This window comes from Rhododendron vialii, chromosome 12a, assembly GCF_030253575.1.
Source record: "Rhododendron vialii isolate Sample 1 chromosome 12a, ASM3025357v1".
Classification (NCBI taxonomy): domain Eukaryota; kingdom Viridiplantae; phylum Streptophyta; class Magnoliopsida; order Ericales; family Ericaceae; genus Rhododendron; species Rhododendron vialii.
The window spans coordinates 9,096,893-9,122,346 of record NC_080568.1 but is presented as its reverse complement, the minus strand read 5'-3'; the positions used below and the strand labels follow the sequence as shown (position 1 = coordinate 9,122,346).

The following is a 25,454-nucleotide window of genomic DNA, read 5'->3' as shown; positions in this document are numbered from 1 at the left end:
GGTTTGTCCGTTTGGCAAATGACCCCCCTAAGTTTTATTAATGACCACATTACCCAACTGTGGTTTTGGAGTAAAGTGCAACTCCTAACTCCGTTAACGGCAAAAGTAAAAAGACCACGTTACCCTTTCTTAAATAAATAGCTTTTACTCTCCTTAACACGTTGAGAGAGAGAGAGAGAGATGGGTGTGGAAATTTGGGGTAGATCGAGTCCAAGTGTAAACGCAAATAAGCCAAATCCAACTCAAGTGATTGCAGAAGCATATTGTAAGCAAAATGGAGTTGCACTAACCCAGAAGATTGAACAGAATGCCAAAGGATTTGAGTTTATTATGATTACTAGTCGTATCCTTTTTCTGGTGTTTATCTCTAGCTTTAATTAAACAAAAACAGAACTGGTGGCTTATTTGGTGGCTTATTTAGGGTTCGTTTGGATAGTTGGGGATTCTTCACAAAGGAATTTGACGTGCGACGCCGCCCCAGTACTTCCTCCACCGCCGCCGTCGAACGATGCCGAGTTGGTGGCGCTCGTGGCCCTGCTCTCCCCGCTCGATCAGAGAACACGATCCTGTGGTCAGGCTTGCCGCTGTCGATCTGGACCTCCGGCGGACGGTGGTCGTGGTGGCGGAGGCCGAAGATGGAGGTGGATTTGAAGAGCTGGGTACACGAAGGTTGTGTGGTATATTGCCATGTTGGAGAGATGAGGGGTGAGTCAATTAGGGGAGCATTGGTGATGTCGGCAATGGGGTTTTGTTGTAATTTTACAGTTGAGGAAAAGGAAGATGAGGAAAAGGATACTCTTGTCATTTTACAGTTGATTTTGACTTTACCTATTATTTTTTTCCTTGCCCACTCTAACCAAACCAAACCGAGCATTAAGTCTCAATCACTTGGGGTTGGCTACACGAATCTTTTTCATTGCCCACTCTGCTTTCCATTAATTTGAGCGGAAAACTTAATGGTTGCACTTTACTCTAAAACTACAAGGGGGTGATGCGGTCATTAGTAAAACTCAGGGAGGTTATGTGCCAAACGGACAAACCTCAGGGAGGCATTCTGTATTTTGCCCATCTATTTTTATATCTTTTAACTCACACTACCACACATCTTAACAACACCACTACAACAAGCATTCACTTCCTAAATTTTAGCAACAGTACAAGAGATGCTCTAACCAACAAAAATGGGGGCCCAAAACTTTGTCATATAACACACAATTTTTAGCAACACTCTAACCAAACGGGCTACTATCTGCTCCCAAAAAAATTGACTAGTATTCGAAATTAGGATTTAAGGATAATATATTTGTATCAAATAATTCTAACATTTTTTCACAATTTACTAAAGGGCGGCCCTAATGCCACGACTAATTTCTGTAGTGCCACAACCTTTTCTGTTCTGTTTACAATTTTGCCCCCAATTTGTTTCCCTTGGCTTTACTTTTCCTCTTTTCTGTTCGCGTCATTGGTCAGCCCCATATCTTCCTCTTTCATTTATCTTCTCTCTTTAAGTCATTTTGGAATCCTAAGTGTACCAGATCCAAAATCCTTGCCGGCAGAGGGCCAGAGGTCGTCAAGACCTTTTTCGGCGCCGACGATGACTGTTAAAGACTTCTTTGGGGGTGGACAATGTCTAAGATTGCCAACGCGATCTTGGAAAAGGCAAAACTGGGTTGTGTTTTTCTCCTTTACTCATTAATCTTAGTTTCAATTTCCATTTTCAATTCACAGATTGAAGATGCTGCTATTACCTCTATTCATGTAAATTGGGAGTTGGATCTTGGAAGAGATGGGGTACTTTGTTGTTTTCGAAGAGAAAGAGTCAAAATTAAGCAGGTGAGCAATAACAGGGTTTGATCATTGCTGTGAAGTAGTGAGAGGGAAAGGAAAAAAGACGACAAAGTAGAAACTAGAAAGGAGTTGGAACAGAACAGAAAATTCAAAGATGAGAGAAGGCATCTCTGTTTAACCAAGGAAGCTATAATAGTCCAAACATGGGAAAAGTCGTGGCATTAAAAGAAAGGATCGTGGACTTGGCATTACCCTTTACTAAAATATTAATGATTTCTTTCAATCTAAAAAAAAGGGGATTATTTTGAGGGGAAAAAATGAATATTTTTAAGTTCCTCTTTTGCATACTAAACAACTGTCAATCTTTGGGAGTCCGTTTAGGGTAGATTATGCTAATATCCCTCCCACCGCACCATTGTCCTCCTCTGCCACCATCTGCTTCACACTACCCACCCACCGCCAACCGTAACCAGGAAGATCTACCCACCACGGCCACCAAATGTGTGGATCAATGTATCTAAGCTAACAGAAAAAAATCATCATCAGACATAAGCACAAAACACTGGAAAAGAAATTTTTGTTATTATCACCTGCAATTAACAGTTCCAACACCTTTAATTCAAAAGTTTCAAATCATGCTTATAATTACCAAAGAACAGAAAGAAGCCCACTGGTCCCATCGAATTTTTTTTTTCTTTTGAAGACAAAGCAGTCAAACTTAACAACTTTTCATAACAGCAGCCAAGTTAATTAACAGAACTTCGAGGAAATTGTTTCCAACCAATTTGATGTTATGTTAATCTTGAACACACATCAACTGAAAGATAAGAAGAATATTAAAAGGTTGGTGTTTTCTAAGTAAAAGTACAGTTAGAAGGACTAGGATTTACATGCCTGCTAAGTACAGCATCAACACTATTTCAAAAAGACCACAACTACTTGGCAGCTAAGCTATTTAATGATTCAAAGTTTTTGGGCTCTCTACTAGCTAGCATCTGAACCTCGGGTGTTTCCACCAAGAAAAAACTTGGAGATTTTTTTTTGTTATTGAAAAGTTGTTAGTTGTTTCTGGTAGTGAATAAGTTGGTGAGAAATGTCAAGTTGTTTCCACTAGAGAATAAATTGTTGATGGGTATGCGAGTGAAAAAGTTATTGAGAAAGAAGTTGTTGCTAACAACATTTTTGTTAGTGTGAACGAAATGGTAAAATGTTGAAACTTGTTTATTAGAATGACTTGCTGAAACTTGTGATACATACAAGGTTTCAGCACCCCAGAAATTCTGTTTTCAGCATTATAAACCATAATTTCAGTTTCTAAATCACGTTTGTAGTACTAAAGTGCAGTCCCAGCATTCAAGATCGCAAGTTTTAGCTCAAAGTTGGACAATTCAATAAGGAAAGACGAAGTGGAAATTCAGAATAATCATACCAAAAAGTAATCGTGGCCAACACCTAAACATTTGATACGGCGCCAGTCCATTGTCCCTGGGAAGCTCCGCATTCACGTACTTCTTCAATAAATCAAGAAGTTGCGGTTTGTGGAGTCTGTCAAAGAGATCAAATTGAATGCCTCCGTCTGCAACTACTTGATTAATATGGGTTTCATCCCATTCCCGGACACTTGGCTACAATTCTTCAATACAATTTACATATTCCGCCATTGAGCTGTATAGGAACAAATAATATACATTATGGTACACATGTTCTATTGAATAAAAATAAAAAACTAGAGGAAAAGAGCAAACTCCAACACTAGCAGAGCCCTAATCTCCAATATGCCGGAATTGATTTTTGGGACTTCAAAATGTTTATAACTTAAAATTACAAATCTTGTTGGATAATTATAAGTTGAGGTTGGTTGGTCGTGATTCAAAGCTCACAACAATTGGTTCTCTTGTAGTGGGATTCAAGAATCAGTACCTCTAATTGTTGAAATTTAATTGGATGGTACTGAAAGTAATCGACATGAAACTTGATAAAAATTTGACATGAAAATAAGATGAAACTAAATTGACTCTTCATATTAGAACCCCACACTTGTACCTGAGTCTATGTAACATCGACATTTTCTTGGATCTATGACATTCATAAAAATTAAATTAACTCGATTCAAATGGCAGTATCACTTACGGAAAATTACTATCGGCTTGCATCTTATTATACTGAGAAATCACGGTCGAACGGTACTAGATTCCAGCAATAGCAAATCTGGGCCTTTGATATAATGTAATAACCAAAGGCTTATATCTCAATATCTCACTGCACCCAAAACACCACAATGTCCAACAACCGTGTGATTACTCTTTTGGTTCGAATATTTGATTCATCTATCAATATAAAACATGATATCAAGTTTTTGGGGAAATAAGAGCAGCTTACGGGATCCCTCTTATTCCAACTTCAACTTCATCGAATAACTCGCCATCTATATTATCTGCTCACTCAAAGTGTCCTCATCTTGTGGCTAAATGGGCTGTGGTTGAGCGGGATGTGGCTGAATGGGCTGTGATTGAGCACATTGTGGCTGCACGGTCTGTTGTTGAGCGGGCTGTGGCTGAGGTCATTAAGTACTATGGGCCTGGTAAGACTGGGAAGCACTAGCAGGAGGAGGTGCAGGCTGTGAAGATCCATGTGATAGCGAAGGGTGTGAAGCACCATGTTGTTGGGAAGGGTGTGAAGCACTATGTGAGTGGGTAGGCTGTGAAGCACTGTGTTGATGGGCATGCTGTGAATTGATGCGTGATGGAGTATCTCGTGAAACATTCTGTGATTTATTAGGCTGAGGACCAACCTCCATGTCCAAAGTGCGGTATAGTTTCTTTTTCATGTCTGCAATAACAAATAATTAAGACAATTAGAATAACAGACATAGAATGATTATAATTACACTTAAAGGCTATGAAAAATAAAAGAACTTCCCAGAGGAAAAAGGAGAGTAATCAACTTAGTGGTAGTGCATAGGTGGAAATATATATAGAGTTCATAGTTAAAAGAGCTAACAGACAAGCGCACGAGGACTTGACTCACTTCTGCATCGCTGTGGGGGAGAGAGATCAATATCACTGTCATAGTCTGGTCATCCTCATCATATGAAGGTGTATAGTCATCATCATCCAACTCAACCGTACTACGCTTTCCATTCGCATTTGCACGCTTGTGCTGAACCGAACCCCACAAAGAAGTTGCAATACCCTTCACCCCAAAAGAAAATAGTATCTATTGTCTCATTTCTTTCTCTCTCATAATCTGGCATGACTTGATTTGCCAAAAAACCTGGTTGGAGCCTCAGTTTTCTTCCTTTGGGCATTTTGTCTATCTCTGAACTATAGATAAACATTTGAAGTTACAAAATATGAAGACCAAGAAACTGCCAAACAATAACATGAAAGACATCCAAAATGCCCACAAAAAGAAAAAACAAGGGTAGCAAAGCATTCTATTTAAAACAGCTCACAAGTTTTTGTTACAGTTCTAAAAGGCATTCAATATTGAGATTAAATAAGAACAGCAACACCCGACTATGAAGAAAAGTAAAAAACCAAAGCCAGCAGAGATAGATTCAAAAGCAGCAGAAGGAATTCTTTCATTCCCAAAATGTTAATTACCAATATCAGCAACACCTAACCAAATTTTGAGCCATTAACTAACTTCATATGCAGCAAACAACAGGCATCAGCCGCATCACACCAGCACGTCAGACAAGGAAAACAATTATAGCTTCCAACCTTCTACTCCAATAGGATATTAGAACTAAAAGTATGTAATTGAAGGCTATGGAAAGCAAAATCACCGAAATCCTAGTCTCACACGCATTAGATGAACCTGATATAAGAAAGGAAAATAAAAAAGCCACTATATCAATCAAATCACATGCAGATTCCAAAACCAAAGAACTTCAAAAAGAAAAGGAGAGAGGAAAAAAACTGGTTTTTAGACACCCAAACTGATTTGATTACCCAAATCCAAGATACATGGATATATCATGTCAACACATGCATCTACATGTAGAGGTAGAAGGCGAGAGAAGAAATAAAATATGTGGAAATAAGCCAGCTACATCTATTGTCCTCGTTGGTTGGCTTGTTTGATTTAATTTATGCATGTGCGAAACCGTGGATGGTGGTGAAATGACTTTGGGTTTTGGTTTATTTAACTTTGTTGTGTGGATGTGAATCTACGGAAAACAGAGCAAAAGCCTCTGCCAGAATCTGATCCTAAACAAGATCTGGACTGTCACTCCATTTCAAGCACGATACCAAAAAGATGTTTTCATATTCTTAAGAGTTATTTCAGTTAAAGAAGAAACGATACCATATACTCCGTACAATAGATGGTCCTTGGTTCTCGAAAAAAATAGACGGTCCTCATTTTCAGAAACAGTTACCTATAAAGTATAAAGACTGTTTGATTTTTTCTCCCAATTATCACTTTTGGGACCAATCTCTACAAACCAACACAAAAATTGATTTTCTTCACATTGCACAGCTTTATGTACTTTTGTCCACATCTCTGTCTCTCTCTCTAAGTTTATGAACGAAAAAACCATATTCAAATCTGTCAAAGAATGAAATTTGGGGGGCCGGAAGCAACCGCTTCTTTTGCTCACCCCATGAGCTGATTCTAATCGATTGAAGTGAGAGAACAGAGAGACAGAGATTACAGCGAGAGGAAGGAGGGAGTAACCCACCTGGCGTGAAGTAGAAACCGATGTTTGGTGTGGCCTGGAGGAGAAACCGATGTTTAGAGCAGCAATGGAAGTGATACACCAGTGACAGAAGAGGAAAAGACTTGGGGCTTATTTGGGGGATTCAGATCCTCTCCACAGAACTCTCTCCATCCATCTGCCAAGGTGCCACTGCATTAATGAGCTCATCCAATGGCTGAAATTAAATCAAATCCCCAACTATTGAACTCTTAAGGCACATGACGTCGTTTCTGTTTTTCTCTCCAAGCGGCAGCTAACAATCCATTTTCTCAAGAAATAAAACACAAGATCGTTATCCCCAAACCCAATGCGATCAGCTTGGTGGCTCCGGCACAAACCCAATGTGATTAGTCCGGCGGCTCCCGTGCAATCAGTCCGACGACTTCAGCTATGATGATACGAATCGCCTCCGATAACATGTCTGTCCCAACTCACCATTTGATTTGGTCCGTTTTTCTGGAAAAAAATAGGGTTTGATTGTACTGTTCAGCGTTCAAGATGAATGATCTCAAATACTTACAGTCCACATATATATATATATATATATATATATATATATATATATATATATATATATATACACACACACACACACAAATTATCAAGTGAGGGATCCCTCACTTTGTTAAAATGCGGGACTTTCATTTCCCGATCAAATTTTGAAAATTCGAACCGTTCAATGTGTGCAGAACGTGATTTTAAGGGTCTCCGCGAGAAATCAGCGAAAAAAATGACCGGGAAGGGCTTCATCCGAGCAGTTTTTTTTGAACCGTTCAATGAAAACTGCTCGGATAAAGCCCTTCCCGGTCATTTTTTTTGCTGATTTCTCGCGGGGACCCTTAAAATCACGTTCTGATCACTTTGAGCGGCTCGGATCATCGAAATTCAATCAGGAAGAAGAGTCCCGCATTTTTAAAAAATGCGGGATCCCTCTCCGGAACCCGACTGTGTATATATATATATATATATATAGAGAGAGAGAGAGAGAGAGAGAGAGAGAGAGAGAGAGAGAGAGAGAGAGAGAGAGATGAAAAGAGGTGGGTTATAGGATGGGATTTAGGGCCAAATTTTTTGACACTGGGTTGGGGATTTTTTCCACTGGGTAGTAATTTGGAGAAAATGGCATGTCCTTTGCTGTTTGTAGAGAAAAAGAGATACGTCATGAGCCTTAAGAGTTCAATACTTTGGGATTTGGTTTAATCTCAGCCGTTGGATGAGCTCATTAATGCAGCTTGCCGTTGAAAGTTGTGGAAGATGGGTGGAGAGAGTTCTATGGAGAGAATCTGAATCCTATTTTGAGGGGAAATCTGATAGCGGGATATTTGGGCGCCTAAATGAAAAATGTTTTGAGGGAAAAAGTATGGTGGCCCGTTCCACACAAAGGGGCTATAGTAACGTCCAATAGAAAACTGTGGCAATAGAAAGGAGCCATAGTAACGGCTCATTGTTTTCTGAACCGTTGGGAGATCACGATTTTCGTGGATCTATATAACAATTATTTGCTCTAAAAAACACATTTTCAGCGACTTTGTCACATTTTCAGCAAAAACAACCAGTTTCCTGCAACTATAGTACATTTCCAGCAACAATTTACAGTGAATTCTGTTTTCAGCATCATAAACCATAATTTCGGTTTCTATATCACATTTCTAGTACTAAAGTGCAGTCCCAGCATTCAAGAATACAGGTTTTAGCTCATCAGCTGCCCTAATCTCCAATATGCCGGAAATTTTTTTTTGGGACTTCAAAATGTTTCTAACTTAAAATTACAAATCTTGTTGGATAATTATAAGTTGAGGTTGCTTGGTCGTAATTCAAAGCTCACAACAATCGGTTCGCTCATAGTGGGATTCAAGAATCAATACCTCTAATTTGTTGAAATATAATTCAATTGTATTGAAAAGTAATCAACATGAAACTTGATAAAAATATGACATGAAAATAAGATGAAATTGAATTGACTCTTCACGTGAGAACCCGATACTTGTACACGAGTCTATGTAACATCGCCATTTTCTTGGACCTGAGACATCCATAAGAACTAAATTAACTCGATTCAGGTGGTAGTAACAATTACCAAATGAAATTACCTACGGCGCGCATCTGGATAGTTGAATATAAGATCGATTATAAACTTCCCTCCATCCATGCTTGTCCTTGGAAAAGGATGCTGTTAAGGGGGTGTTTGGGAGGCAACTTTTTGGCTTTTCATTTTTTACTTTTTGCCTTTTTGACTTTTGGGATTATGATCAGAATGTATTTTGTATTTGGTAGAGTGTTTGGATGATATGTGCAGAATGCATTTTGCAGTAGGAGTAGTGTTTGGAAGATATGGAATAAAAATGAATTATGAATTGATTTTTTACTATGTTGCCCCTGGTTATTAATAATGGTGTATAATGTATATAAATAATTTTTTAATTAATTTTTTTTAAATGTACTTCCGAATTGGATTGGTGCATGAACTGAAATCACTGGTGTATAAAGTACATTTTTTAATTTTTTTTAAATGTACTTCCGAATTTGGACAGATAACGTTGATATTTTCAAGGGCAAAGTGGAGATTATTCCAAAAAGGAGAGGATAGGGTGGTCTTTTTGGCATGCCAGAATTCCAAAATGGGAAAATGACAATTCAAAAAGCTCCTTTTCCCTCATTCTCGATTTTATTTTAGAAACATCAAAACCCAAAACTCATTTTCCTCAAAACTCATTTTCCCTCTTCTTGCCAAACACCCAAAACCCAAAAATTAGAATTGGAAAATGTAAAAATGGCCCATCCAAACACCCCCTAAGAGTCCTTGCCTTCTTCCTTTGTCTTGCCGTAATGATTGTCCATTCTCCATTTCCAGTCTTTGTAGAGTACGTTGGCTTTGTGCCTAAAAAATTCCTCAACTAATGAAGTGTACTCAACTTCATTTTCAGTGAATTTGTCCTAGAAGCATATAATCAGTGGAATTAATCCCTTACTATATTCATTATTAACTAGACTTAATCACTTCCCACAGTTAGGTATTATGGCCTCTTTCAGCCCCGAATCAACCCGTGGAAACACCCAGTTTCCTGCACCTATAGTTCATTTCCAGCAACAATTTACAGTTTCAGCACCTTAGGAATTCTGTTTTCAGCATTATATAACCATAATTTCAGTTTATAAATCACGTTTCTAGTACTAAAGTGCAGTCCCAGCATTCAAGAACACAGGTTTAAGCTCAAAGTTGGCTGCCCTAATCTCCAACATCCGGAATTGCTTTTTGGGACTTCAAAATGTTTCTAACTTAAAATGACAAATCTTGTTGGATAATTATAGGGGTGTCAAATGGGCGGATTTAGGTCAAAATGGGCAAGTTGTAAGTGAGTTGGATCTTTAATGGGTCATTGATCCATTTAGACCCATTAATTATGAGTTCAATTACTCATACCCGACCCGACTCATTTATTTAAAATCAAACCCGACCCGCCCATTAACCCAATTACATAATATATACTAAAATTTAAAATGACTAAAATACCAATGTACATTAAAATGACCACATTGCCCCTGTAAATCTAAATGACTAAAATACCCATGTACACTAAAATTACTACCCTATACTACTAAAATGACCAAATTACCCACTACACATGATTACCATATTACCGTCTCTCCTTATCTGTCTAGTCTCCATACTCTTCACTTCCCCCACTCCTCCCCGCTAGCCTATCACATTCCACATGGGTCTCGTTTGGACTCTCGTGAATAATGTCATTTATTTGTTATGCACAGGTTTAATTTAGATATACCAATAATATTCATGTACACTAAAATTACTAAAATATTTAAATGACTAAAATATTCATATACACTAAAATTACCAAATTACCCCTGCACACTTACTGAACAACAAAGACTGTTGTCTTCCATTTAGAGTCTCCCTCTGTTAAAGAACCACGAGTTTTCTCCTTGAACATGAAAGGGAGAATTTTGCTGTTTGAGAAGTAACATAGTGCGGATAAATAAATAAAAAAAAGAACACAGTAAATTAGTAGGAGTTCCCGATGAGACCCAGCAATTGCACGATAGACTCAACACAAGCAATCACAAATACTCGACTCAATAACTAGTACCCTCCTGGCCACAATTGAGATACTACAATAGAGAATTATGAATTTCAAATATTGAGCAGTACTAACAACCGCTAAAGGGCTTCCTGAATAAGTTTTTCTGTCAGAGTTTTTGGAAGTCCAATCGGCTCCACTTTACTCATCATCCATATGTGCATCCGATTGAGAAATGCACGAGTTCTCAAGATCCTCCACCAAGCGTTCGTCTTCATCTTGTGCATCTAATAGGGAAGCAACAAACAAGAATAGAGTTCAATATACAATTACTTAAAAAATTGGACGAATACAAGAAACTAAATTGTGAGAGATTTACCTGGTACTCCAAATAACCAATCATGGCAACATAGCAAAGCCTCGGCATTTTGTGGTAAAAGAGAACTTCGATACTTACCAAGTATGCGACCACCAATACTAAATGCCGATTCAGAGGCCACCGTAGTAATAGGGATACTCAGTATATCACGAGCCATCAGGGAAAGTTCTGGGAAACGATGACACTGTTCTTTCCAAAATCCAAGGACATTCAAGTTCTCATGTTCCCTATGGTTAAGTCTGCTCTCTTCCAAGTAAATATCTAATTGTGACTTGCTTATACTTGGACCTACAAGTTGGCTCGTAAATGTATCAAAACCCTCAAGATCATCTCTAGTATCACAATCAGGTGTTCCACAAGATGACATTTGTGCCATAGTGCTTGAATTTCCAGTAGAGTGCTGCAAATATCCTTTAAAAATGACATATAATTTGTCACGAAGAATCTTCGCCCGACTAACCGCCTCATTGCCATAGAGCCTTTCATAACAAAACTCAACGAACTGTAACTTGTATCGGGGATCTAAAATGATAGCAAACGACAACACAACACTATAACAATCCCAGTATTTACCAAATTTTTCTTTCATAACTTTTGCCATTACTTGAATTACTTGATCCTCACTTTCTAATTCTTTCAAAATGCGCACTTGAATTCTCCACACTCTATGGAAGTACAAGTTTGCAGTAGGATAATAAGAGCCTGAAAAGAGAGTAGTGATATGAAAAAATGGCTCCAAGAACCTTGCTATTTTCTCTGCAATATTCCATTCCTCCTCCGAGGGACAAGTATTATAGTATGGATCAATCATGCTCAAGTGGAGAAAGGCAGATCGATGCTTGAGACTAGTCTCAAGCATCGTGTAGGTTGAATTCCATCTCGTTGGCATATCTTGACAAACTTTCTTGCTTGTTGTGAAAGGAAGTTCTCGAAGACATTCAACAAAACCCAATTTTCATCCACATAGTGTGCGGTCAAAACCATATATTCATCAGATGTGATTGAAGACCATAAATCAGAGGTGAGACAAATCTTACTCGGGATTAACTCTAAAGCATGTTTAAGAGATTCTTTTTCTCTCTGGTACATCTTCCCCACAATTGATTTTGCAGTGTTTCTTGAAATGAATTTGACATCCCTATTCAAATAAGCATGAAGCCTTCTATTGCTTGCATGTTCTGCGAATGAAAAGGAATAATTATGGTCAACAATGGCCTTTGCAAGTAGTTCCCTATAAATTTCCTGATTCAACGGTTGATTAACGAACAAAGTGTCATCGTCTTTATGCATTTTTTTCAAGTGATGGATTAAATTACTAGTGCCACTCTCACCAGCAAGATAGTTGTGATCACACCTTTTACATTTTGCCCTTTCTTTCCCAGAACCATCCTTGTGTTTATCAAATTCTGTCAACACTGAAGATGTCATGCATCTAAATTTCCTCGTAGCACTTGAAGACAACTCATCAACCACTTCAAAATCTTCAAATTCTCCCAATTCTTCCTCCATCGCACCTCTTCAAATTCTTCATGCAGAAAAATAGTTTCAGGATTAGCCCAAAGAGATAAAATTCAAACAACAATTAAGTTTAGTCACAGAGTTTCCTAAATATTTTTTTTGCAAAGAAGAATAGACCCAAATTGAAGAACCAATTTCCTCTGGTTTGTCCAAGTGGGTTGTTTAACTGGAATCAAACACAAGAAGCACAGGCATAGTCCCATGTCCTTCCGAAATCAAACGAGAGTTTTAGAACCACAACCCACTACTACTTCAACCAGAGGAAATTGGTCGGGGTTTCAATAGAGATTAGGGTTTAGATTAGGGTTTCTGAACGAATCCCAGATGAGAGAGAGAGAGAGAGAGACGTACCTGAAGCTTCAGAAGAACAAACGAATTCGCTCGGCGAGAGAGGTCGAGACTTGCGAGGAAGGGAGGAGATCAATATTGATTGATAAAGGGTTTCTTTGTTGGGTTATACTCCTCACCCATTGGGTCATTTAAGTTGACCCAATTAAAACACAATTAATAAATGGGTTAGATGAGTTGGACCCATTCTGACCCAATTAATAATTGGGTTGGGTTGGGTCTATTTTTTAATAGATGGGTCTGGGTTGATTAATGAGTTTGGGTCTAATTTGCCACCCCTAGATAATTATAAGTTAAGGTTGGTTGGCCGTGATTCAAAGCTATTCTTATTCCTAAGTCTAGTAACTACAATTGGGCTATTCTTATTCCTAAGTCTAGTAACTACAATTGGTTCGCTCAGAGTGGGATTCTTGGCCGTGATTCAAAGCTATTCTTATTCCTAAGTCTAGTAACTACAATTGGTTCGCTCATAGTGGGATTCAAGAATCAGTACCTCTAATTGTTGAAATTTAATTTATTTGCACTGAAAAGTAATTGACATGAAACTTAAAAAATTGACATGAAAACAAGATGAAATTGAATTGACTCTTCATATTAGAACCCGATACTTGTACCCGAGTCTATGTAACATCTACATTTTCTTGGATCTAAGACATTCATAAGAATTAAATTAACTCGATTCGGGAGGCAGTAACAGTTACCAAATGAAATTACCTATGGCGCGCATTTTATTATACAGAGAAATCACGGTCGGACGGTAATGGATTGCAGCAATAGGAAATCTGGGCCCTTGATAGACTGTAATAACCAAAGGCTTATATCTCACTGCACCCAAAATACCACCACGCAGCTTATTTAACATCCAACTGCAATCTTCTGATAACAAATTACATATATCAATACAACTTGTTGTGGCCAAATCAAAAGGATTACATGTGTTTTCTGGTGTCTTGACCAAAGTTGGATTTAGCTTCAGACAGAGAAAAAGAATAGTACCTTTTCCTGGCGATTCTAAGGAGTAATTAATCTCCATCTTTGAAACGGAAGTTCGACAAAATCAAGGCGGCAGGCAACGGGACAAAGAAATTAGGAGAGAGAGAGAGAGAGAGAGAGAGTGTGTGTGTGTGTGTGTAGGGTTTCTGATGGCAGCGTGAGCTTTACCCTAATAACCAGATGGATCCAGCCAGGCGGCTAACGAGCCAATCGAATTTTTCATCATGTTTTTAAGGCTCTGTTTGTAAGAGCATCCGCATCTCACTCACTACTCCCTCTTCTACACTAAAGTAGCGACCCAAACCCTGAAAATCACCGTTTACCAGCCTCGTGGAAATAACCGGAGGAGTAGCTGGAGCTACAGTGCCTCGTTTCTTCTTGCGAGGCCCTGTTAATCAACCATCCATTTTTTTACTATTAAATCTGTACCCCACTTGCCTTCACCGACAGCATGGCCTTCTCCAAGCAGCTCGAGCCCCGACTCCGTTACTTCACCGACGGCATGGCCTCGAGCGACGCCGGCCATGGGCCTTCTTTGATCGACTGGTTGGAACAAAAATTGGGGTTTTGATCGAACCCCCTGTGGTCGACGCCTTCTTTGATCGAACCCCCTGTAATCGACGCCTTCGAGAGGGTGAGTTCAGAATAGAAATTGAGGTTTGATCAACTGGTCGGAACAAAAAGAGGGTTTTGTTTGGGTTGGGTTGAAAAACAGAGAGTAAAGTGAGAGATTGAGAGAGAGGGGTAGACTGGGTCGGATCAAAATTGGGTTTCGTTTTGTTGGGGTTGGGTCGGAACAAAATTTGTGGTTTTGATTGAGAGATTTTTTTAAAGATTAATAAAAAAGAAATAATATTTTTAATAGGCTAATTTTAATATAGAGAGCCTGATGCATGAGACATTTTAAAAGTTGATAGCTAAATTAATAAAGTGACTTTTTAAGGTGTGATTTGGTCCAAAATATAAAGAGTCTGGTGTGGATGCCCTAACACATGGAAAGGAAAATAAAAGAGAAGGAAAATGAGAGGAAAATAGGAGGCAAAATTTATTATTCATTACGCTTAAAATTCTTATTTTCTTCGCTCTTTTTCTTCCAACCAAACAATAGAAGGAAATTTTTTAAATTTTTTCTTTTTGTTTTTTCCTTTCCTTTCTATAGATTCCAAAAAGAGCTAAGGGAATTTTAGCCAAGCTCAAATTCAATGAAAGTTTAACAAGCCCGGGTTGAACTGAACTTGCTACTTAAATTCGAACATGTTCACGAGACTTTTTTTTTTTTTTTTTTGCCATTCGTTAATCATAATAGTACTAATCTACTTTATCCTAAGAGATTTGGGGAAGCGATAGGTGCTTACGGGAATCGAACTTTGCCCTTGTTCACGAGACTTAACGAGTAAAAAATATTAAATATAACGCTCTCATAAAAGTCTAGCATTAAAAATGGAAATTTTATTTTGTACTTAAATAAGTTCATGCATCTAATCAATTATAGAACATATTAAAATTTAAGTTTATAGTACTTTTAAAAATTTATTATACATATGCAAGTTATGAAATTTTTTTATTATGCACATGTAAAAATTTATACATTTTCAAGATTATTGTGAAATTTTATGATCTATATACATATACACCGAGTTCGCGAGTCCAATCAAGCTGAATGCTGTCAGGTTAAGGCTCGACTTATTTATTAAAGAGCTTAAAATTAAAATTCATTTAAGTTCGATTTGCTTAGTACCCAAATCAAATTCGAATGAGCCTTGACCGAGTCAAGCTCAGTTTATTTGCAGCTATGTTCCCAACCAATAACTAGAATAAACCCAACAAACAAAAGAACGGAGAAGTCTTGTCTCAAGTTTCGTAGGGGACTGAACCCCCAACCAGTTCTGACCCCATATCGCCTTCAATTCAATATTGAACTCGTCCATATTGTAGAGCTAATTGATTAGAAGAACCAAATAGAAACTCATGTTGATCGGGTACTGACCAATGCTAAGGGGCCGTTTTGCTAGCTTTTTAAATCTTTTTTTTGAAAAATAATGTAATTTCAAGCTCAAATATAATGAAAATGAAAAATAGTTTTTCGATTTTTTTTTTGCACCGTTTAAAAAATATTAATGAAATTTATCAAACAAGATTCATATTAGTAGAAAAATTATTTGCATAAACACATGATTTTTAAGCTTAAAATTACATTCCTTTTCAAAAAGCATTTTTTCATGGAAACTGGAATGAGGCCTTAATTGATGTACCAAAATGAGTTGTGCACACTAGATTACAAACTCAAAGAATCCATTTTTTAAAAATATAAATGAATTACAATAAGCTATTGATCAGTATCCGATCAATATGAAAAGAAAACCAATGGAAAAGGAAAATTCGTAATCGGACATAAGCACAAACCAATGGAAAATGAAAAATTTATTATCACCTGCAATTAACAGTTCAACACCTACAATTTAAAATCACAAATAAATACCAAGTATAAAATTCGAAACAAAACACACATCAATGCTAGTGAAAAAACCTTGTATACTTCCCTAAGTAATTCAAAGCAAAAGAAGATGATAAAGACATATGGAATTACAAGAGAAATCAAAACACAAGTAACAATTTGTTTCTCATTAAACAACATACGTGTACCGTGTACGGCTGTACGCTCCATACCGGTTTGCATGTACATAGCATTTAAAAAATCATGGTATTTAACACCATAGAGTTGCCGTCTTAAGGGGGCACCATTGATTTTGGTGGGTGAATCTTGTTGCAATTAATAACATTTTGATTCCGCTATCCCATTTTAGTCCTTCTCGATGCTCCTCCTCCTCTTCTTCCTTCTTTCCCTTCCTTGACCTCCGACATCAATGCGTACCTTTAAGGAGAGTTTTGGTTGCGAGCACACGGTATATGGCACACACCACATGTGAGTATTTATCCAATATCTTATGAGACTAGTACCATTGACAAAAGCATCCATACAGTGAACGTTGTGTTCCTGCAATTTGTGTATGTCAACACTTTTGCCCAGTTTGTCTTAATGACCCTCTAAAAAAGTCAATTTCTAAGAGTATGTACTGAATATAAGGGACAAATTTGTCTATTATTGAACTAAAGGATCAATGTTAGTTTTCATTTTCCTTCTTCAAGTTTGGAAATATCTCCAAAGACTCCAAGAACTCTGATCGGGGATTCCACTTAAACTAATAGGGAATGTTACTTTTGGTCCTACACAGTTACCACCTAAATATTTTCACCTCAATTATATTATAATACAATTTGTAGGGGGCCGAAATATCCGAAGGTTCACAAGGTCCAAAAGGGGAGATGAGGGTTCACACACTGTTTGACCCATCATCAAAGCTATCACAGTTCACCTGTAAATAAGTTTGGACATCGGCTGGACCGAAGGATAGACAGAACCACGAGTACTTCACCGAACAATTATAAGCTATATCCGAACGTACGACACATAAGTTCGCTCGGGGTCTTGTCAAGCGCACGGATACGAACTTCCGTTTGTTCGGCTAGGGTTCGCTTCGGTCGGGATATCCTACGCTCGAATAATTCGCATGCCGGACGTGGGTCCCGCCGAACCTAGACGATTGTGGAACCTTCCATAAATATCTACTGATAAGTAAGCTGTCCTCTCTGACATTCGAAGTGACATCTCTGAACGATGTGACCTTTCTGACATCAACTCATGTGGCTCTGAAAGACTAGGGAAGTGGTGTTCATTAAATGGCCCTGCTAGAAGGCGCCAACCGAGCAGAACGTGACACGTGGAAAGTATGACCAACTTGCTCAGCACTTCACCTCTTTGCCTATAAATAGAGAAGCATGACCACTGAGAGAGGGGATCAAAAATCTGGTCTAAAAGAACACTCCTGTCTCTCCAACATATTGTTCTTACTAAACTTCTTCTCTCCAACTACTGACTTACTCATCGGAGCTTCTTCCCGGAGGAACAGCCCCCTCCGGTTCTGCAGGTACATCAAGACCGGCGTTAGCCTTCACGATCTCACCTTCGGAGATAGCCGCACCAGAATAATCGCGAAGAAATCACGCCCCCACACAATTATGCCAGGGGTATGGACATTTACCATGCATGTACACACACGCCCACGTAAGTGAAAAGACCACAGACCTTTTAAAGTTCTTGAATAACATCAAGTCTCTATTCCCTAAATCTTATTGGGCCATCCCATTTATCTTCAAGACATATATTAATGCTAAAAATTAAAAACCCAAATAATAACTAGGGCGCACACTTCTTCGTCAATTAACCATATTCTTAAATTACATGAAATTGTGCTTAGCAAATACGCACTAAGTTGTTATGGAAGCTGAATGTTGCCTTCCTGCCTAATTTTTCCGTATTAAACAATAGGTGTTGATTGCAATAAAAGAAAAAATTATGAAGAAGTTTATTGCAACAACGTGACGAAGTTACAGGTCTACCGTAATTAGATGAAAATGCACTTAACAAACACGCCTTCTTTACTTTCACACTACAACGTGCTCATTAATAACCATTTTGTCTTAGTATTGTTTTCATGTTTCAAATTTCCCTCTCCCCTTTTTCTCACAACTAGGGCATGGACGAAGAGGCTTTCGTCCGTCTGTCCGTCATCGAATCCTCAATTTAAAGAATTCCAACCATCCAATCAAGCTCTGGATGGATGCATAAATAAGCATCTTAACCTTTCCTAGATTCGTTACCCATTGTCCCCTGTCAAGAAAAGCATCACTGGGTTAATACTGCAAAAAGGAAAAAGTTAGTACTGCTACTATTCTGGTATTTTCTCATAATATACCAATTTTACTGGGTTAATACTGCGAATAGGGGAAAACCGTGTAGAAAAAAGGGACCAGCGATTCAAGAAGTGCATCTGCCCGTCAGCGAGGCTTCTGGTTTCCGGCCCCATCTCTCTCCGCATCAATATACGTACATGTAAGCGTAGTAAGGGGAAATTTATTTGGGTTTCAATGGATTTCATCGTTTTAAATTCAAAATCGTATGGAAATTGTGACGTTATTGGTTCGTTGTGTGCAGTTGTGAATTTGGTTGAGAGAGATTTGTTCAAATGGCCAAGGAGTCAAGACCCAGGAAATTATCCGTATACCTCTACATTCCGAACATCATTGGTGGGTTTTTGTTCGCTCTCTTGTTCTTTTCCAATTAGGGCTTCAAAGAAAGTAGTAGTAATTCGAATTGCATGTCACAGTTCTTGCTTATTTTGTGTTTTGGATGTGTGATTCAATAATTTGGTACATAAGCATACCTCGGGTTTTCCAAAAAAAGTGAATGTAGTTGTATGATCGTTCATAATGTGGGGCTCCTGTAGGAGTTCATTATTCCTTAGATGGATGAGCTTCCATTTTCTTGTTATTAATGGTACCCTCCCAAAAGGAAAAATATGTGTTCATCGGTTTCGCTTCTACTTCATCGGGTTGGACGGGTTTGACCAGAAACGCTATGTTTACACACAAGACTAGCCCTCTTCCCGAAAGCTCATACACAATGCTATCCTTGGCTCCGAGTGACTTAGTAACCCAGAATGAACTCATGCCCAAACACGGACGATGGCAAGCAATACACACTTGACACTTGCCCAGTTTCATTGATATGGTGCTAGGGTATAAGATTGGATGGACCAACCACGTCACGGATGCCTTGTCGAATATCACACTTGATCAAGAAAAGGGCACCTATAGGAAAGAAGACCAATACGACCGAAGACCTAGGATAGCTTCCTGGCCTAGGTATTTGTATGTGTATGCAATGTTGATGTTGATATTGTTCCATTTGCCAAACCCAAAGAGGACTGGAACTTTAAAGTATCGAACTATTTTATGCCTACCCAGGATAAGAGCTCTCATGATCTGTCAGTATATTGCTTACACGTGTACATTTTGTGGGGCTACCATATGAGTTCATTAGGGTTACATGGGTGTGCTGCCATTTTCTAGCTATACTATGTTAAGCCCTAATTGTGTGCAAGATTCTTGAGAAACGAGAATTCTTTTCTATGATATCCAGGATACATAAGAGTTCTTATTTTCTTCCATTCACTTGTTTATTTTCTTCCATTTGGTGTATTTAATTCTCTTATGCCTCTATGATATCCAGGATACATAAGAGTTCTTATGAACTGCTTTGCCTTTTACATTTGCTCTTCAAACAAAAAGCTTTTCTCAGTTCTGTACTTCATAAGGTGAGATTCAAAGTTTTATATCTTATTTTCATTGCTTGATGCATTATTTTTTGTTTATATAACGAGTTCTGCTGCATCTTGTTTTGTGAAGAGGTTAAGTGTTAACTGGTTTTGTGTGTGATTCAGCTTTGTCTGTGATGCCTTGGATGGTTGGTTTGCTCGCAAGTTTAATCAAGGTATGAATTCATCTTGTTCTTGTTACATAGGGCTGCAAACGAGCCGAGCCGAGTTTGACCATGTTCGGGCTCGGCTCGCCTTAATTTACCTAGGAGCTCGAGCTCGAATCGAGCTCAAATATGTTGGCTTGAGCTCGGCTCGTGAAAACATTTAAGAGCTCGAGCTCGAGCTCAAGCTCGGCTCGCGTGGCTCGCCAAACTTGGAGACACTCGTGCTCAGCACGTGTAAAAGAAAGAGAGCTGGACTCTTTCTTTATACTGGTACAGTGGGTGTGAGTTCTCAAGAACTTCCGATGTGGGACTCATTTTTTTCCCCTCACAATGAAAAGCTTACCTCAAGACTCGTCCCACATCGGTAAAAGATGTGCAAGGGTATTGCACTCCTCCCCTATAAAACTAAGCAGTAGACTTGTGTACTTGTGTTGTGGATGTGGGTGCATAAGCCACGTGCCAACAGGTGGAAAGTAAAACCCAAAGTTGTGTATATTCAAAACATATATACAGAAAAAAAAAATATATACAGTTTATACATATATATTATACATATACATATATAAATATATATACCAGCTTGCGAGCTCATCCGAGCCAAGCCCGAGCCGAGCATCAAGTTGCTCGAGCTTGGCTCGTTTATGAAACGAGCTGAGAATGATGGCTCGAGCTCGTTCATTTATTTGACGAACTGAGTTCTAACGAGCTGTTAGCGAGCCAAGTCACGAATTCATTTGCAGCCCTATTCTTGTAGAATCAAATTTCAGTGAAACCTTACTTAAGTGTCTACAATCTAGTCTCAATTAGATGGGATCAACTTACTACTAATGCAATTTGTTACCGCAGTTTTTCTTTGTTTACCTATGTTCATGTCTCGAAGTAGACCATTAATGACTACATACTGCATATGTCAATGAAGCATTAAGATTATTGATTGCTTGTATGACTCTAAAGTGATTTACAAAAGCTAATTCTTTTTGTACATTTAAACTAAAGGAATTGTTCCTTAAACAAGACTTCTTCTCCAGACACCTTGATAAATGGACACAAGCTTCATGTTTTAGAGAGTTTGAAAGTGTTGCTCAAAATGTCTCTTACTTGTACTCTACATCAATAAGGTCATGTCAAAATTGACAAACTTTTGCAATTCCGAATCATATGCTCGTTCATAAACATTGAAGGGTGATTTGATTTATCTCTCTGCCTTTTGATTTTTCTCTCTTACTTCCAGTTTCGACCTTTGGAGCCGTTTTGGACATGGTGACAGATAGGTGATCTTCCCTCTTCCCTTTTTCAAAAGCAAAATGGCGATGATAATAATACTCCCTCTGTCCAACAATGTTAGTCCTTTCTGGAGTTGCAATTTTTTTTGGGTGATGCATTTTATGCAGTCAAAACGAAGTACAAAGGTATTGATTTTCAGCATTGCCCCTTTGTCCCTACTTTTGAAAGAGGACTTCGACATTTGTAGGACAGGGTTTTTGTAAACGAAAATCTTTTTCGCTTGGACTTTTTTAAAGTGGAGTGTCTTTTGGGACATTCCAAAGTGGAAAATGGAAAAACAAAATGGCACGGAGGGAGTAATAATAGCAACTACCAATCACATATCTTCCATTTTCTGTCTTAGCCATTGATCACATTGTTTTGTTTCTCAGGATTAGCACTGCTTGTCTACTGGTAATTCTCTCCCAAGTATATAGGTAGAAATTGCTTTACCCTGCAACTTTTGCTGTAATCACACTTCAGTTTATTTCTTGTATATTTGAGGTTTCTATTGTGTATTTACCAGGCCTGGCTTAGTTTTCTTGTCATTACTGGCTTTGGATATTGCCAGCCATTGGTTCCAAATGTATAGGTATTCTAACATATCAAATTTGTATTTTTCATTTTGCTTTTTTATCTGAAGAAGGTTGAATAGTTCTTGAGATTCGATGTTCACCAAAGTTTTCTTCTGTTAGAATACATGCTACTTTCCAGGGGATGTTCTATAGCCATTAATAGTTTTCACTTGTTTTTTGCCCACCACTTCTTCGTTGCAGTACATTCTTGGCAGGCAAAGCTAGCCATAAAGATGTAAAAGACAGCACTAATTGGCTATTCAAGGCATATTATGGAAATCGAATGTTTATGGGTTACTGTTGTGTTGCATGTGAGGTGAATGTCTCTCCGGGTTACCTCTGTTAAGACGGTTGTTTCACTTGGATTTGTGCTATTCTTATAAACTAAGTACTTTGGTCTGCAGCTGCTTTACATAACTCTATTTCTTCTGGCAAAGAACCAGAATGAGAATCTGACCAAGGTTAGACTTCATTTGTTTGATGGTGTTATATTTTCTACCTGAATATTGTGACTCTTGAGGATTTTCTTACCCAGGTTATTGCTTTTATAATTCCATTTAGATTGTAATGGAGGCTGCCAAACAGAACTCAGCTCTTGCAGTTCTACTAGTGTTACTTTTGGTTGGATGGGCAATCAAGCAGGCAGTAAATTTTATACAGGTAAGAAGTATGACTATCACTAAGTAAAGAAGAAAAAAACATTACGCTTTCCTAAACATTTGAGGAAGACAGCGGGGTTTGGCGTAGGGCCATAGGCCTGGCTCCTTCACCAGGTGTGATACCTGTATTCGAGTCTTCTGCGACACTCATTCCCTTCCTCTTTAACCTCCCTAACAAATATTGAAAGAAGCTTACTTTTGGGTGGTGGTGGTGAAGTTTTGCTATCCTAAGCCTGCACTAATATGGTCACTATTACCTCCATTCATACAGCTGGTCAATGTGATCTATTGCAAGTTTGTCTTCAAAAGTAATAGTATATGCTTCTGATTCTTGCTAGCAACTGTTAAGCCTTTTGGTATAAAGTTCAGTTATTTAGTTGATATGCATATTTTTTATGCTGAATTTTAGTGAGATTCAGTAATTAATTCTTTTACTCTTTGTGTAAAGTTAAGGGAGATACGTTGATTTCGGATAATGTTCTCGGTTTAGACTACGATGGTGTTGAACTGTTTCACTCAGATTTCAGATGTTTGCTTCCCTACCTATAAATTGGCAGACAATAAATGACAACACCCTCCTGATGCAGAATATTGTTTATTCACAGGCTATCTGCTACATATAACATTTATTTTTTTCAGGAAAGCTCTTACTAATCACATGCTATTTATTTATTATTTATCTATTCTTGTGCTGGAGTCTAAGAGGGTCTATTATTCGTCTGGTTGATATGTGTTGTCATGATGATTCTAATACAGTTTTTACTTGGGATTCTAGCCGTGTTTTGTTTATTTGGCTAAGAAGCACGGATACAAACACGGACATGGATACCGACACAAGACGCATAACTTATAAATAAATGGGGACACAGCAGAGGACATGGCAAACATTATGTATATATATTAGGATATATATTTAGTTATTATTCGTATGAACACTTCCATCTGAAAATAAACAGAACTAGTTGTATCTTTACAGTTCTTATTGTTTCCTTTAAATATTAAAAGTTGAATAAGGCTTTTAATTGGTCATAATTTAATCATTTTCTTTTGGAATTCATAGCCACCAAAATAAGCTAATATTGGAAGTTGATCCTGTCATCTTTCCATCTGTGTCCAAATTGAGACATGAGCGTCCCTGATGTGTCCTCGTGTGCCCAATGTGTTTGTAAGTAGTTAGGAGTGTCCATGCTTCCTGCCATTCCTGGCTATGTGGCACCTTAACATGAAATTCTTTTGTATTTCTTTAGTTTTGGTATTCTGTTCCTAGAATTGCAGTGATCTGGACCAGGGGCAGTCCTACAATGGGGCACGGGGGGTCACCCCCACTCAAAATTAAATAACCATGTTAGTATTTTAGATATTTTCATATTTATTTAAGTTTTTCTACTATACTAGAGTGTATTTTGTTATGCATGTGTGGAAAGGAAAGATATACTAATACCACTTATTTTATGCTTTAATTTTTGCTGTGGTTTATTTATACTTGTTGAATTGCAAAATGCCTTCAGCCGCCACTAGGTATAGTACTCAAAATCAATCACTTCTTTTTATGACTTTTACCTAAAATAGCCACACAAACAAAAATACCAATCCCTAAGGTACAAGTCTAAATCTAAATTGTAAACTAAAAGACTGTGCCTAAAGCAATGAAAAATTAACTACAGTCAGTATAAAGAATGTTGTGTCATATCATGTTCGAATTGCGTCATTTTAGGTTGAGTCAATGCAAACTATTAAAAGGTTATCCGTGTCCTTCTCGAGTCCAATCTGACATCATCCCCCATTTAATTTTCATATCGTTGGGTCGTGCCTTTTTTTGTTCATGTCAAGAAAGTAGTCGGCCCAAACCCTCTAATTTCTGAAATGGGTTTGAGTAGTGTTAATGTGTTGTTTCCGAAATTTCAACCCTAGTTTTTAGATACATTTCTAGAAAGGAGGCATTATAGATTTTTGTTGTTAATAATGAATGTGAAAGCTTAGTATTACCTCTTTCTGTTGACTAGGAACATAATTTTTCACGTATGTGATTGACCACGACTATCTTAAATTCCTGCTCTACTGATCTAACTGAAACTTGTTTTGATGGTCTCAGATGAAGACAGCGGCAGATCTTTGCGTGGATTACGACATCAACAAAAAGCATAACGCATAAAACTTGAACTGAGAAATGTCCCCACAGCAAGCTTGCTTCACGCAGACATTGTTATCTTCCGGACCTCATCGAGTTTTCTGTTGCTTAAGCAGAAACATCCTGGAAGCGGTGTACCCAATTTCTATGGATCATGACCGTTTGTTTAGACTTACTACAGAAAGGAAAATATTAAATATGCAAGGCTTTTGTAAGCCTTGGTCATTTGTCCTTGGAAGGGCTGATGTACATTGTCCCATAGACAGAATGAAGATGGTTTCTCATTTGGTTTGTGTTGCATTTTTTGTGAAAGCTTAGTTCATTTACAGCTGTGGATTGTTCCTTTGTAAATACTGCAGCTTTTTGCAAGTGACCTGATTACTCTATTGGATGCTTTTTCTACCAGTTGAATCATACTCTATCATTAATGAATGCGTAGCGATTTTTAGGATTAGGAATAGGCAATTATATAGTGAAAGACGCGGTTCGAGACCCATCTGCTATTCTGGGTTGAACCACCAAAGAGAAGGGGAAAAAATGCGGACTTGTAGAATCAAAAAGACGCGGTTCTTTTAGTTTTTTACTGTGTTTGAACCTGACAAGTTCTCCGCGTCAATTCAAATTACGCCATCAGCTCCCGGTGGTGTTCTTCTGATTATACCTTTTAAGTTTCAACCTT

The 25,454-nt window shown here is 38.1% G+C and overlaps 2 protein-coding genes across 8 annotated transcripts in view; one reads left to right on the top strand and one right to left on the bottom strand.

Moving 5' to 3' along the window:
* The window catches only part of LOC131310505 (zinc finger BED domain-containing protein RICESLEEPER 2-like), a 28,057-nt gene extending 14,146 nt beyond the window's left edge, over positions 1 to 13,911 (bottom strand). The window contains exons 1-7 of one of the 7 annotated variants that reach the window (XR_009195231.1): positions 13,772 to 13,897; positions 13,490 to 13,651; positions 9,281 to 9,371; positions 8,584 to 8,663; positions 4,816 to 5,111; positions 4,168 to 4,617; positions 3,218 to 3,453 (exon numbers count right to left, since the gene is read on the bottom strand). Coding sequence is in view for 1 of the 7 variants with exons in the window: in XM_058337562.1 (XP_058193545.1) it covers positions 10,732 to 10,817; positions 10,910 to 11,320; positions 12,241 to 12,418 (675 nt within the window). In the remaining 6 variants the exon portion in view is untranslated. Of the gene's footprint in view, positions 1 to 3,217; positions 3,454 to 4,167; positions 4,618 to 4,815; positions 5,112 to 6,475; positions 6,990 to 8,583; positions 8,664 to 9,280; positions 9,372 to 10,367; positions 10,818 to 10,909; positions 11,321 to 12,240; positions 12,435 to 13,489; positions 13,652 to 13,771 lie in introns of those variants that run through there. The other 6 variants (XR_009195236.1, XR_009195234.1, XM_058337562.1 and 3 more) reach the window with 6 other exon arrangements.
* Positions 13,912 to 18,564: 4,653 nt separating this feature from the next.
* LOC131310504 (probable CDP-diacylglycerol--inositol 3-phosphatidyltransferase 2) lies at positions 18,565 to 24,839 on the top strand. The gene is made up of 11 exons (XM_058337561.1): positions 18,565 to 18,719; positions 18,822 to 18,913; positions 19,899 to 19,983; positions 20,110 to 20,159; positions 21,382 to 21,421; positions 21,806 to 21,850; positions 21,940 to 22,005; positions 22,190 to 22,304; positions 22,393 to 22,449; positions 22,550 to 22,648; positions 24,740 to 24,839. Exons 2-11 carry the CDS (start codon positions 18,853 to 18,855, stop codon positions 24,797 to 24,799), a joined length of 678 nt encoding a protein of 225 aa, XP_058193544.1. The 5' UTR covers positions 18,565 to 18,719; positions 18,822 to 18,852; the 3' UTR covers positions 24,800 to 24,839.
* Positions 24,840 to 25,454: the final 615 nt, after the last annotated feature.

Bases quoted from the DNA above. Each gene is read 5' to 3' on its own strand.
- LOC131310504 (XM_058337561.1), top strand. From the start codon at position 18,853: ATGGCCAAGGAGTCAAGACCCAGGAAATTATCCGTATACCTCTACATT. The intron at 19,984-20,109 runs GTGAGATTCAAA...TGTGTGATTCAG, and splicing joins TCAGTTCTGTACTTCATAAG to CTTTGTCTGTGATGCCTTGG. The intron at 22,450-22,549 runs GTTAGACTTCAT...AATTCCATTTAG, and splicing joins AGAATGAGAATCTGACCAAG to ATTGTAATGGAGGCTGCCAA.